Source organism: Empidonax traillii, unplaced genomic scaffold, assembly GCF_003031625.1.
Source record: "Empidonax traillii isolate 1590-97213 ecotype Southwest subspecies unplaced genomic scaffold, ASM303162v1 scaffold1002:size361594, whole genome shotgun sequence".
NCBI lineage: Eukaryota > Metazoa > Chordata > Aves > Passeriformes > Tyrannidae > Empidonax > Empidonax traillii.
The window spans coordinates 260,189-274,726 of record NW_020956195.1 but is presented as its reverse complement, the minus strand read 5'-3'; the positions used below and the strand labels follow the sequence as shown (position 1 = coordinate 274,726).

Here is a 14,538-nt window from a genome sequence, read left to right as displayed (position 1 = left end):
TGCAGTTCTCAGGGTATTTCCCCCTCTGGAAGGCTGTGCCTTACTTTTTTTTTTTATGAAGCCAGTTCTGCATATCTGTGATGCCTCTCTGAATTCAGAAGCACTATAAAAAAAAATAACTGTAGGACTGGTACCAGGTCTCACTTACCAAAGACAGCATGGAAATTGCTTTCCTTAAATGTAATGAGACAGATGCTTGTGTTCCTCCTGGCCATGAGACAATGAAAAGTAACCTCTTGCTACAGCTCAGAGCTCCAGTTGCTCCTGTTCTACTCCACCCCTCCAATTCAAGCCAGGAATAGTGAAAGGACTACAGATGTAAAACCAGGACTCTTTCTTCAGCTGAATTTGTCAGTGCTGCTCCTGTCTCCTAGAGCTTCAGAGAAGTTCAAAAACAACCCCAAAGCAGAGAAATACTTGATCACCCCAAAAACAGGCCTGTACCCCAGTGGGGACTTAAATACTACCCACATAGCGTCACTAAATATTTCACTCTCCCTCATCTGTTAATTTTACCATGGCCATTACACTACACCCCAAACCCAGAACAGAGAGCTCTAAGCCACTAGCTAGGTTTATTAGCACCAGCCCCACACCCTGGCACCTTGATGGCATCATTTTGCCTTCACAAATTTGAACAATCTTCTCTCCTCCAAGGGCAGAAGGTCACCCTTTCCTATTTACATGAGAATCAGAGCTCCTGCCATTATAATGTGCATAAAAGAACTGAAATTAAGACGGTGCCTTCTCCCCAAGCTTCTTGTAGTACAAATAAGCATCAATTTTGCTCATATTGGAGTACACCTTTGGGTCCCTATAGACATACACAAGTACCTTTGCTCCTTGAAAAGGGAAGGGCATAACAACTGTGGATAAAAGTGAGGGGTTTGTACACACAGTAGTTACTTCAAATCAAATAATGCTTTTATGCTCTCATTATCTGCCATTACAGGAAAAAGATCTTCCACAAATAAGCATCCTAGATTATTTTCATCTTAAGGACACGGACAAAGGAGGACCTGGGGCCCAAGGAGGCTGCTTCTAATTATATCAGAATGATTTTCTCCCTAATAGCACTGTTAGAATCCCCTTTGCTGTGCCTGAGCCCTGGCAAGGAACTGTGAAGCACAGGATTTTTCCTTTATAAGCTCCTTCTCCAATACATGCCTACCAAGGGCTTTCAAAATTAGCTTCCAAGTTGAGAAGACCGAGGAGAGACAGGCAGAAACCCAGGCAAGCAGGAAGAACTGGCAAAGCAGTCACTTTTTTTTTTTTTTTTGCTGGCCTGTCCTGATCACTTGACAGGAAAACGTGATGCTCGTGCTTTGTGGGGAAGCACAGAGAGATTAGCTCCAATTGCTCTGGTCACACCAACATCTATCAACGTGGAGATTTCTTGTTAGAAAGCCCAGTGTGGCCTCACAGAAGCAGAGAAATAAAAGAGGGGACAGGGAGAGCAGAAAGATGATCTTTCCTGACAGATGCTGTACCTGGCCAAACACGTGTACTCACAGCTGGCCAATCATGAACATAAGCAAAAGGACAAAATTTTAAGTTCGAACAGGTTTGAATTAAGACACTGATCGTTGGTGTTAATTTTCCTCACATTTAACCCTTTCAAATGTGATCACTGAAACAGAAGGTGGCCACCACAACATTAATTTGGACGTTTGCTACTATTGCTCTGTACTGTAAAGGTTTCTAAAATCTGTGCTGAGATTCCATTTGTCTCTAATTGGCTTTTTATAAATGCAAATCACAGGCAAATCATGATAAAAGTAAAGGATAAAATGTTCCAGCCCAGTTTTATCCACCCAATACATCTTGAAAAGACCTCTGTGAATTGAAACGCAGGTTATGCAGATCCGCAGGCTTTATTACAATAATTTCTATGTAAACAGTACACTTTTAGAGACAATTACTGAAGAAGGGGAATGCTAAACTGAGGACAGGAGCTCTGCTTGCAGCTGGGCTTTGCAAAACCGGACACCTCCTTAAGGTGCTAATAAATGCACAGTCTACCTGGCAGATCAGCTCTTTCACATGCATGGCAGGAGTGGGGAGCACTGATGGAGAGGCTGATAACTTACAAGGTGAATGTTCAGCTCTTGATGCGTTTAAGCAAACAGAAAACACTCCTGACTTCCACCAGCAGAGGAGGGAGTGTATTGAAAACATTTAAATCCCACCTTAAACAGAAAATAATCATTAAAGCCGTGTTTTCTAGGTGGAATTGGCAGCTACTGTCAGCACAAGGGAAAATGGTTTCAAACTGCCAGAGGGCAGGGTTAGATGGGATATTGGGAAGAAATTCTTCCCTGTGAGGGTGGTGAGTCCCTGGCACAGGTTTGCCCAGAGAAGCTGTGGCTGCCCCTGGATCCCTGGAAGTGTCCAAGGCCAGGTTGGATGGGGCTTGGAGCAACCTGTTGGTCTAGTGCCAAGTGTCCCATGGCCTGTCCACGGCAGGGGGGAAAAAAAAGGGATGAGCTTTAAGGTCTCTTCCTCTCCAAACCATTCTATGATTTTATGACTCCCAGATGCAACTGAGAAACACTAATTTCTTTTGAAACAGCATTTTAAAGCATTTTAGAAGGGGGGAGCAGCTTACAAGGTTCAATGCTAATGAAAAATTAATTTATCATTTCAAAGCAAATCATGCAAAGCTCTGTCCAGAGCTCTAGCAGCCCATCTGTGAAGGCTGATCCCCACTGACTAGGAAAGGAACTCTTAAGCTCTTGCTGTTTAATAACTCTGATTTGATACTGTAAACACATTACAGATAAAACCTCGTTCATTAGCGATGAAGAATACTACATCTCACTCAGTGCTATCCTCTTCTTTGGGAGCTTCCTATTTCTTCCTAGAAGAGGAACATTCTTCTACCACCATGTGGTAAAGAAAGGGCTTGTCCTAAGGGTTCTCCAGAAGTTCTTTGTCAAATGGACCCCGGAGCGTGGAAAGCTGAGAGCTGCTCCCAGCACTCCCACTCAGCCCACCAGCCAACCCCTTTTAGCCCCCCAAGGAACACAGGGCACATGGTTAGAGCAGGAAAGCTTCCTGTGCACAGTCTTTCAACATTCAGAGCTACAGGTAAAACAGCAGCAGGCATTTTTTAACTGCTGCTTTTTTTACTGACAGCCTCATTTTTTGAAATAAAAACACATGCTGCTCTTTTGAAGGGCCCCGAGGCTCTAACTCAACAAGTTTAACTAATGTTAAAACACATCCTGCTTTGTTTAGAGTCCTGGAAAATGCTAGCTGAGAGAATATAACACAAAAAAATGTGAAGCAAGAGATCTTAATCCAAATAAAGCCTCTCCTTCTCTAAGATCCGAAAATTCAGTAATATGTTGACACATTACCACGACAACTACAATATTGAAGGCAGCTGAGGAATCAGCTCCTTGAAATATCACATTTTTGTTCCTCCAAGGGAATATACAGAGGATAAAAGCCTTCTGCACAGGGACTGAATAAGAATAATACCTTTGGCATCATCAGAGCCTGAAGCCAATAGCTTTGGGTCCATCAAGTTAAAGTCAACACTCCAGCACCTTTTCTCATGCTCCTGTTCAGAGAAACAAGAAAAATATTGCAAGATAGTGAGTTGTAATATGATAAAACAGGAAAGGAAAACACACGTGTTGTTTGGTATAAATTGCCAGTAGAGTCCTGGACAGAGCAGCTTATTGTGTTTAGTAATTTCTCAAAAAATATCTTTTCTCCCAATCAGACCAAACCTTGCAGTATCCTAGACATGCCAGGAAAGCAGAAAACAGTACAAGAGCTTTTTTAAAAACTAAAACTGATTCAATTTTTACTTGAAAGAAAAAATAAGTTTCAGGAGATACACTGAAAACCTGGTTTTGGAGCATGATGTGACTGCCTGTGGTTCCGCCCTGTGCAGCTCCTAGAAGAACACAGTTTAGCAATATTTTACAGTTTATTACTTCAACAGTAATAAACAACTTAATAAATATCTCCCAATATTGATAAGATGCCCATTTCAAACACCTCCTCCCTGAAAGTCCAGGAAATCCTCACCTTCCTGTTGAGCTATGAAACGAATCTTCTGGAGTCTAATCCTCTGTTTTTCCACTCAAACAAATGTTCTCAAAAAAATATTCTTAAAAAGACTGCACACTCTCCCCCAAAACACAGAGGTGCTGTAATTGCTATGCTGGCACTGCCTTGAATAAAACCTGAAATTCAGTCTACTCTTTGTTTAGAGACTTCACACGGGCTTGCAAGACAAAAAGCTCGCCAGGATGAAGTCACTAAAGGGTTTCAGTACATGCAAAGCAGATGTCAGCAGGCAACCTCTATGCAAATCCGAATAAAAAATTCAAGGAATCTGATAGGAAGCAAAATGAGTTTGTTTTAATGTAAGCAACAGCTGGTCCTCTCTAGGTTCATTATTCAGCCTCATAAAGAAATGCAAAATGTATTTGAGGGGAAAGCAGATAAGATTGATTTTGTCCAGTATAATTTCTTTTTTATTGAGATATGCAAGGGACTAGTGAAAACAAGCATTATAAAAATGGCTAAAATGCAATGAAGGTAAACAGAGATTTAAACAGGAAATAAAACTTACATTGAACCGTCCAAGAGGGTGAGTCTAAAGGCTGGTCTGCAGTTCATTCATTATCACTGACGGGTTTCAATGGACTATGCTACCTACACAACAGCCTGCAGCACTTCCAGCCTCTCCCCAAATGCAACAAACCCCCTTCCAACCTCCTTGTTCTGATCACAAGCCTCTCAGGAACCATCACATAGAAACACAGCGTTCAAGTTCCACCAAAAGACAAAATGCCAGAAAGTTCTCCTGAGGCAGTTCTCCTGTCTGTGGAGCTGAGCCCCCCTGTGTGCTGAGGACTGTGCAGGGAAGGAAGGGTTCTGCCTACGCTCCCATCTCCCAGCCTCCCCACTTCAGTCTGCATTTTTGCACTTCTGCTTTAGGAGTACCTGCATCAGCAACCACTGCAGGGCTTTACAAAAGGCTTTTGACAAAGACTGAAGTGGAACAGGTATGGAGAGGCAGAGGTTTCTAAAAGCAAGGCGAGAGAGCTTCCAGAAACTCATTTTTCCCTGTGCAGATTCCCTGCCTGAAAGCAGCAGCGAGAAAATGTCAACTGCCTCATGCCTGTGACAGGAAGACAGAATTGCCTCCCTCAGAGGGCTACAGCTCAATAAAGCTGTGGGGATGAGGCATTTACCAAATGGGAAGAGCATCCATTTCACCCTGTGGAACAGAAGAGCCTGTTGCTGGACCAGGAGCAGAAGCTCTGAATGCTGCTCCCCCACCACTGATGGGAGTGTTACCTGGTAGACCTTGGATCTCTGTCCTGTGAATCCATCCCAAAGGATGACAGTGCCTTCATAGTCACTGCTGGCGAGCAGGTTCTTGTGGTAACTACTCCAGCTGATACAGCTGAAAGAGGAAAGAGCCCTGGTCAGCCTCACAGTAAATCATAACTTGCAACCCCCAAAAAATCACTCTTGCAATACATCAGACAATAAGTATCTTTGCAGAGCACATGGTGCTTGATCAAGGCATCCCACTGAAATACACAGGATAGGAAGAAACAAAACCAACCAAAAATAAAACAAGCCTTCCTCCACAAAGCAAAAGAACAGCTTTGTTGGCTGAAGAGACACTGCCCCCTCGATGTGAAGTGCTGGGGTTTAGGATCTTTCAGAAGTGCATTTATCTCCAACGCTGATTGCCTTGCTATTTGAATTCCACACAAATTCTCAGAGTTTAAGGTTTGACTCCTTAACCTTTTACCAATAGCTACCACTATTGATATTACCACAAACTACTATTATTAATACCGTAAAGATAACAATTTACCTAACAGCAGGTATATATGCAAAACACAGCTGCATGCATGGTAAATCAACCTCTCCCCTGGCACTTATCTAATGTTCTACACATGCACCTCTTGCAAATGAATGTTTGACTTCTGAGAAACTACTTTCAGCTTTCTGTAAACACTGAAAAAAAACCCTTTTTAGCCAGAAGGAAACAGCAGTTTGTTTGCTGTGAGTATTTTAGGAAACGTTTCTGATCAAGAACTGCAAAATATATCACACAGGTTTATATTTTAAACTGAATTAAGTGGCTGTGCAAAACTAAATGATGATTCCACCGACAAACTCTAACCATCAGCAGAGAAAAGAAGAACAGTGACACTGCCAAGTCACACTCGTGGCACTCTGGCACTGTGCCTCCACTCTGACTCCCAAAAAATGTGACAGAGGTAAGAAAATTTGTAATACTTGTTCACCAATATTTGGACCATCTGGCAAAGAAGTGAGCCAGTTGCTATCAGCTCTGGTGCACGTAGCAGAAGCTGAACTGACAGATCCAATTCGTGCCCGTCCTCAAACAGCTCTGACACAGATAACTAGATTATCGTAGCCTTGGGGCCAAGTTTTAACCAACAATATAAACTAAAAGTCCGTGATTCTCTAACTTAGTGCTGCTTTGATCAGTGCAGCTACACACTGAAATGTGATGTAGGGACATGGATACTGACTTAGGAGTATTATACCTTGACAAATTCTTGGTTCCACTACACGCTTGCATCCTGTTTTCCTTAGTAATTAACACACAGAAGGGGAAAAGTACTTTTCCTTTCTTTAGGTAGTTAAGTACAAAACATTTATTTTCCATTTACTTAAATAACAGCAAGCAGCATTGGTGTTCTGCTTCTGACTACAGTCACACTTAACAGCATCCTTCGGTTTTAAAACTTTACATTCATAAAGTTCAAATTTTATTTACCTCACGTAAGTCATCATCTTTAACCACCAGCTGCTAAGAGGATGTTAAAGGTGATACAGCTCAGGCAATGCTTTCCCTGGCTTCACCTCTTCCACAGTGTGCCATTAATGAGAAAATGTTAGCATGCCCAGCCCCTGTGGGCACAAGGGCTGTCCACAAATGTATCATCAAGGGGCTATCATTACTCCAGCTCTACTATTGTTAGGTACCCACACAGAAAAGCAGGTCTTGACAGCCTGTGATTTACTGGAAGCCTCATTCCGAGAGGCTTAAGTGGCTCCCTGAGGACCAAGTGGAGCTGGCAGGCACTGCCCACCAGAGCTGTGAGGTGAAGGTTGCAGCAGCCTGGAGATAACCACGTCTGACACCTGGAGTCCTGTTTCCAGGTGGAAGCAAAACCAGCTCAGAGCCCTGGAGCTACAACAGTGAGCTCTGGGCTGGGAGCAGACTCCACTAATGGCAGGGGGGTAGACACTGCACTAGACCTTTATCAGTTCAAACCTGCTCCCTGCCAGCTTATCTCCTCTCAAGTCAGGGCTTCAAGGAGCTTAAGGAAAAAAAGGAAATAATCTGTAAGTGTAGCCACCACACAAAGGCAGGAAGAATACAGCCCAGAGCCAGATTTTAGAAGGCATTCTGGATGGCTTTGAGAGGACATCAAGCGCCATCAGCCAGTGGGGAGGGTCCCAGAGAAAGGCTGATGTGCTGGTGACACCTTGGCTGGTCAGAAGATGGATGATCTGTGCTAGTGGAGCACAGGATCCCCACCTGATTGGCACGGGAGAGCTGGGTATTGCAAGCTGAAGTACGAAGAGGATAATCACATAACCACATCTTGTCAAACAAGAAATCACCCCAGACGATGAAAATTAGGAATAACTGAGTAGGCAGAAAGATGTAAAGGACAGAGTTTAACAGTTCTGTTCAAGATGTGATAGGTTTAATAAGTGTCAGGTTTGTAGGGACAGGTAATACTTTGCTAGCTCAGTCAATAGAGATGGAGAAAAATGAAGGGTTTCTGTGTCCAAAAGCACATCCATTAGGTCTGGCACAGCAGAGATCCCACTGCAGCCTGATGACGTTAACAAGGGGTTAACACTCATTTGGAAAGAATTTGTAGATAGATTGAGAGGGGAAAACAGGAACTGACAGGTGAAAAATGTTTAGGGATTTGCAGCCACTAAGTGCTTCAATTAACACCTTCTAAGTCACACACACCATAAATCTTTCATTTTTAAGTAATATGATTAGGGGATCATAGTAAGACAAAAATCAACTCTGTTCCAGCTCTCTGCCTTGACTCCCCCCCCCCCCCATCACCACCCAACTCTTTGCAAGGTCTGAAACCAGAGCTTTCTCCTTAACATTGCAATACCTAACTTAAATTCTCCAAAGTAACCCCTGTAAAGCACAATTTAGGGTTGGATCAGGTGGAGGGGAGCTCCCCCTCCAGGTAAATGATGCTTTTTATCAAGGTCTGACTGTCCTTTCATAGAAATCATAGAATGCTTTGGGCTGGAAGGGACCTTAAAGATCATCTCATTCCAACCTCTGTGAGGGGCAGGGACACCTTCCACTATCCCAGGTTGTTCCAAGCCCCGTCCAACCTGGCCTTGGACACTTCCAGGGATCCAGGGGCAGCCACAGCTTCTCTGCCCAACCTGTGCCAGGGCCTCCCCACCCTCTGAGTAAAGAACTTCCTAATATCTAATCTAAATCTCTCCTCTTTCAGCTTGAAACTGTCCCCCCTTGTCCCACCACTACTTGTGCCTCTAAAAAGCCACTCTGTGAAAAGTCCTTTGGTTGTTTCCTCCGGCAGCTGTGACAATACACACCTGGAAAAAGGCTATCCTAGAGTTGGGACCCTCCCATGTTTCTCTTCCATGTGGCTTCCCAGGGACCTACAAGGGGTCAAGAACCTGCTGCCATGTTCCCCTCAAGGGAAACACTGATCTTTCTTCCTTGCCCAACACAGGCAATTTTGTTAAAACTCCAAAGACATCTACTTTTTTGGGTTCCCCTGAGATGTAATCAGGGGTAACAAATGGAACAACAGACTCAAAAAAGAAGGCATGTGGGAGCAAGCTGGAGAAGAGGAAAGGAAAGGGCAAAGGTGAGAGGAACCAAAAATGCAGCTTACACATTCCTCAAACAGGTTAGCCATCAAACCCTCAGAAGTTCATAAAAATAACCTTTTGTAGACAATCTTCAGATGGCCTGCAGACACATCCAGGGAGAAACTGAAGTGTGGAAGCTCTGAGATATGATATAAAAATAACTACCTAGGGCTGAGAGAATGTATAATTCAGGGCTGGATTAAAAGGCCTTGTGCGATGCCATCTTTTATTTTAAATACAGCAGCTTTATTTTTTTTTCCCAGTTTTTGCTTTGTTCTTTAATCCAGAAACAGGGTGATAGTTACACCCTAGAGGTTTATCTTATCAGAAGTTGTGATAGCTTTCCTTCCCCAGGGGATTAAGCTGGAGAAACTCTGGTTGAGAGCTAATCACCAACCTCTGAAACACTACCCTACCCTCAGCATCTGATCCAGCCGCCCAGAAATCCTGACCCCGTAAAGATTTATGTGCATCCTTCATTTTATTCGGAGACACAAGTGGGCCAGCTCGGTGAACACTGTCAGTTATGCTGATGTTTATTTCATGAGCCAGTATTTTTATGGCTGAAATGTCTCAAATCCAGGATCAAGCCACCCCGGTGTCAACTGCCCCTCTGGCAGTGAGAGTTAAATGAAGTTAAAGCTTTTAATAAGGCACAAACTGCTGTGGTCTGACCTGCTTCCAAGCACCAAGTGCTTCAGATCCAGTCTATTACCATAAGTCAACCAGTGACCGGTAGTTTTAGGACTGAAACGTTCAAAAACATCCACCTGAATAACATCACTAAGCAAATACTTCAGAGACACATGGAATTAAATTACAAATGTTTTAAAAGAAACTAATCAATCCTCAGAAAACCTTCCCAGAGGTTAAGAGACAACTACTTCTAAAGGAGGACTTCACCTTCTTGCAAAGTAAAGCAGTTATTCTAAAAGCTGGAATTAATGCAAGTTGAAGGTATATTTCCTTATAACCTGTTTAATATCAAACACTCTCCACACTGGAAATACAGGCAATCCAACACAAGCGGGATTTTCAGCTCATACCTCTCCAAATAGCAGAGACTCCATGACAAAAAACACCATCTGACAAGTTTTTGCCTAATTTAAAACTTCACAGTGAGAACTGGCTGCCATTTTCAACGCTGACAGCAGTACGCCCATGAACTGCTATTAGGATAGAGCAATCACACATGTGATTTATTGACACGGAAAAAACAAGAACAGTAAAAGATCAGCAGCCTTCTTAAAAAAAGAAAGGCTACCGAAGCTTTGCTTTTACTGCCGTTGACTAAACAGATGCAGCTGATTTTGGAGGTTTGTGGTAACATCTATCACGGAAGTAGAGATGCTGCAAACACACAGTGGTGAGCATGCAGAATACTAAACACTGATTTCAAAAGCATGTTTACCCAACCACACTCGCACATCACCTACTGCAGATTAACGAGGCCTAAAGCCAATTTTTTACCTGAATGCTAGATCTCCTTATTTTTCTCCCCTCTGCGACCTATGGCAAAACAACAAATGTGCCTCTTGAATAAATCAGAGCGGAGCTGTGGCTCGCTGCTGGCCAGTCCTCTCCATCCTTTCGCAGCTCCCACACGGAGGGAGCCTCAGATTAGTGCCTGCCATAGCTAGGGACACAGCAAGTCATAATTAGCTCACAGGGTGCTGTTTATAGCTACTACACAATGCCAGGATTTGTTTCTTGTACTGGAGCTATGAATCTGTAAATGGGATTTTTATGAGGATTTATGTGTCATCTTGTGTTTTTCCTGGAAGCTTATGCCACTGTTGTTCCCGGGGGACGCGATGCACATTTACCAGAAACCCGACACACCGACTTCCTCCCCGTTCTTAAAAATAGGGATGAGAAGGCTTAGCAGATGATGAAAAAAGAATGTATTTAAGAAGCAGGTGGGTGTGAAAAAAGGGGGTTGGAAAAGAGGAAGAGACTCAGCTACAGCTGGTACCAGGGCTCTGCTCCAGGAAAGCCTACAATCAATTACTGCTGGCACCAAGCTCAACCTTTCAGCAGGCACCCAGCTGGCACATGGCAGAGCAGGGCTGGGCTGGCGCCAGCCCCGGCCCAGGCATGGGCTTCCCTTCCCGCAGCTGCTCCGGGCCAGACTTGCTCTTGGCCAGACATGAGCCCTCACAAATGCTGTCACCTGTCTGCCTTCATAAAAGCCCATCAGAGCTGCTGCTCCTCCGAAAGCTGAGTCACCGACATCGCCACTAATGATTTATGTTCCGGCATCATCGCTCCGAACAAGGTTAACCGGGATCAATTTAACCAGGACAGACATGTCACCAAATCCCATCTGCAGGCAGACCCCTGCATCCCTGCTGGGAAGAGAAACGCCACCCATGTGCCAGAGCAGAAATATGTTTGTCTTCGATATCAGGAAGGGCACGAGTGGGTAGAGCAAAGCCTCTTGAAGAAGCTGCACCTCCACCCAAATTAAGATCAACAGCTTTAAGCTGAGGCTTTTTACAAAGCGCAGGCTCCACTTGTTTAGATTTTTATTTTTCTGTTCTAACACAGGCACATTTTCAGCACACTGCAATATTCCATAATGAAATTACAGCCTTCATATATAACTTCTCCCTCAAGCGACGCCACTTCAGAAGAGCGAGTTATTATGCTGCTCGACGCTGCGCCGGCGAGCCCGGCCCCGCTGACTGGCAGCACAGCTAATGGATATAGCAAGGATGCGTTTGACTGACAGACCAACTTTATTTGTCAAAACCAAAAGCACCTACACGCCAAAGGAAGCCTGATACAATGTGGAGGAGGCTGATGGGAAAAAAAAGAAAAACCAACAAAACACAATCATATAGCTTCAAAGGAATGAGAGAAACTAGGGCAAGAAAATGAAAGAAGAGGACCCCGTCCTCCTCTGCTGAGGCAGAGTGTCAGAGGACAAAGCATTTAGCCTTGTCATATATACAAAAAATGTGTATATGCATGAAATTTGAGAATGAGAATAAATCTTGACTGCGAGCAGTGTCCTGTCTGGAGCACAAAGCTGACATGAGTAACGCCACTGAAGGCACAAACGTGGCTCTCACCGGCAGCTGTGAGAGAAAGGAGAACTAACAACTTCCTCAAGCCTGGTGGGATCATCAGGCAGGACCCCCTGTCACATTTGAGGCAGCAAGTTTGGAAGTTGTTCCAGAGGGACTGAGAAACACCAAGCACACATTGCTTTCCCCCTTCTAATTCAGGCATAAGGTACTGACTGACTGCTGGATGGTTCTCCTATTATCCTGCTCTTCTCTCCAGAAAAAAGCAGCTGAACACTGTGAACTCTGCTATGACTACGGCAAAAATGCTGAACATTTCACCAGCCCAGCAAAACACAAGCTCCATAATCAGTACAGCTTATCAGTGCAAATCCCTTTCAGGCTGTTTTTACCCATCTTGAAAGCCAATCCCAGGGTCAGCTGCATTTACATTTTTCCCTTCATAAAATAGTGTTACGCAATTCCTGGGAATAATGAGCACGAGTGACACAGGAACGACTGATCTATCTTTTGAAAAGTGTCAGCTACAAAACGAAGCGTGACTTTTACTCTCTAAAGTAGGCCTGCAAACATTATTAATCTTGTTGCACGGCACTGTTCTCATGGAAGCTGGACTGTTACATAAATTTATGACTTACACTTTTGTGGGTGCTTTACTGCTTTTAAAATGTAGAGCACCAAATAAAAACAAATGAGTTCAACAGAGATGCTGGAGACTTGTATTATAATACTGAATGATTTTGATTGCCTGTATTATTTACTTTTGAGCTTTAACAGAATTTTTGAATTAGGATTCTTAATTTATTTAGCTGGATTCTTTCAACTGAAGTTCAGACACAGTGATCTATATTTCATTGGTTTAAGATATCTAAAAGGATAAATCCATGGGTTGACAGTAATGATAGCAGCACTGAATCAAAGAATGAAGCAAGGTCTTTTCCCCAGAGTTAGGTATTATGAGGCCCAGCAGAACAGTACTTCAGGCAGACAAAAATTCTTAGGCAAAAGGTGCCAGGGAGGCACATTTCCTGAGGACTAGCAACCTCTCAGCAGAATGGAAAGGATCTGGTCAATGAAGAGAAGAGAGCACGGAGGAATTGGTGGGTGTTACGAAGATCTGAGTACAGAGGTGACCTTGAGACAAGCTAAGACTTCACCTGGAGCACATTCACTACTTTGAGTGGGTATCCAACAGCATTTGAAAAGAACACAAAAGCAGTTCACTACTCTGTAACCCTCTCTGCTCCAGATATGTGAGCTTGTTATTACCTTGGAAGAGCCCAGCATACACAAGTAACAGTGCTTGTGCCACCCAATCTCCACTGGCTCCTGTTTTCCTCCTTTCCCGTTCCATTCCCACAACGGATAAAGAAAGCAAAACAGTTACTGTACATAAAAAACCCCCAACAAATAAAAAAGGCCCTCTGAGTTCGAATGCAAATCAATGCCTACCTGATTTTGGAATTACAGGTCATTTCATTCTCAGGGTAGTGAATATCCACCGCATCCTGAATGACTGTACCATACTCATAGACTTTAATCTTCTTTGTCACCCCGGCGATGGCAAAGTAGTCACAGTCTCGGTCGAACTCAATACTGAGGAACAAAAGCAGAGGTTGAGAACTGTGGAAAACACCACAGGTACTTACTAGCAGGGAATATTTTACCTCCTGTAAACACCTCAGTATGGCAGAGCTGAGAACAACAGTTTTCAGTTTGCAAATGCCCCGTTCAGAACACCCTGATCGGGCCTCGCACAAACACCAACAGCTCGGAGTTCTTGCTCCCAGGTATCATTTTCTAATCCACCCCCTGCCAGTACACCCGCATCTCCAGTTTTTTGGTAGCACAATTACTCTCCTGCAGCCAGGATCTTTGTTCAGGTGCTCTGGAGGTTTTCCAGTTCAGCTACACCATCTACACTGCAGGGTACCCAAATGTCAAAGCTGACAGCTCTCCCAGAAAACCACCAACGTGCCACAGCACGACCGCCCATTGATTTCTCTCACATAACAGCAGCTTGGTGAACTTACAAGTGTTAATGCAGAGCAAAACCAGTATTTGTGGAAAAAAAGCCTCCTAAATTCCCTGAGTAACAATAGGGGGTTGAAACACACATTATCAGTACTGTAAAAACTGTGCACGTTGGCTTCCACTTAGGGTTGCTTGTGGAAACAGAGGCGCCTTCCTTCTCGACCTGCAGGGCAAGTTTGTAATAGATATCAATGAAGTTGAAAGTAAAAGCAGTCACCTTATAACAAAGTTAAGCTGCAAATGAGAAAGGCCTGAGGTTGTACATGAAATACATCGGAGAGAGAGGCAGGCAGCAGGTTATAAACAGCTAATGTCATTGCTACCTTCGCAGCTTGGAAGGGCTTGAGAGAAATCTGTTAGGCACCTAGCAGTCAGGGGAGTAATCCTGCTTCCCAGGGGCTCCAGCCTCCCTGCAGCCCAGGGCACTGCAGGCAGAGTAAGGTGCATGTGCTGGACACCTCCCAGAAAGGGTCTGGGGGCAGCATTTGCTCTCAGTCTCCAGTTTTCTAAAATCAGTAACCTGCTCTCTTCAAGCCTCCTGACTAAACAATCAATCTACTGC

The 14,538-nt window shown here is 43.9% G+C and overlaps 1 protein-coding gene across 4 annotated transcripts in view; it reads right to left on the bottom strand.

The window, feature by feature from the left end:
* COP1 (COP1 E3 ubiquitin ligase) overlaps positions 1-14,538 on the bottom strand; it is a 122,961-nt gene that overhangs the window by 57,446 nt on the left and 50,977 nt on the right. For all 4 annotated transcript variants that reach the window (XM_027903970.1, XM_027903968.1, XM_027903967.1 and 1 more), the window contains exons 12-14: positions 13,395-13,538; positions 5,326-5,434; positions 3,487-3,568 (exon numbers count right to left, since the gene is read on the bottom strand). In XM_027903970.1, coding sequence (XP_027759771.1) covers positions 3,487-3,568; positions 5,326-5,434; positions 13,395-13,538 — 335 coding nt within the window. The remainder of the gene's footprint in view (positions 1-3,486; positions 3,569-5,325; positions 5,435-13,394; positions 13,539-14,538) is intronic.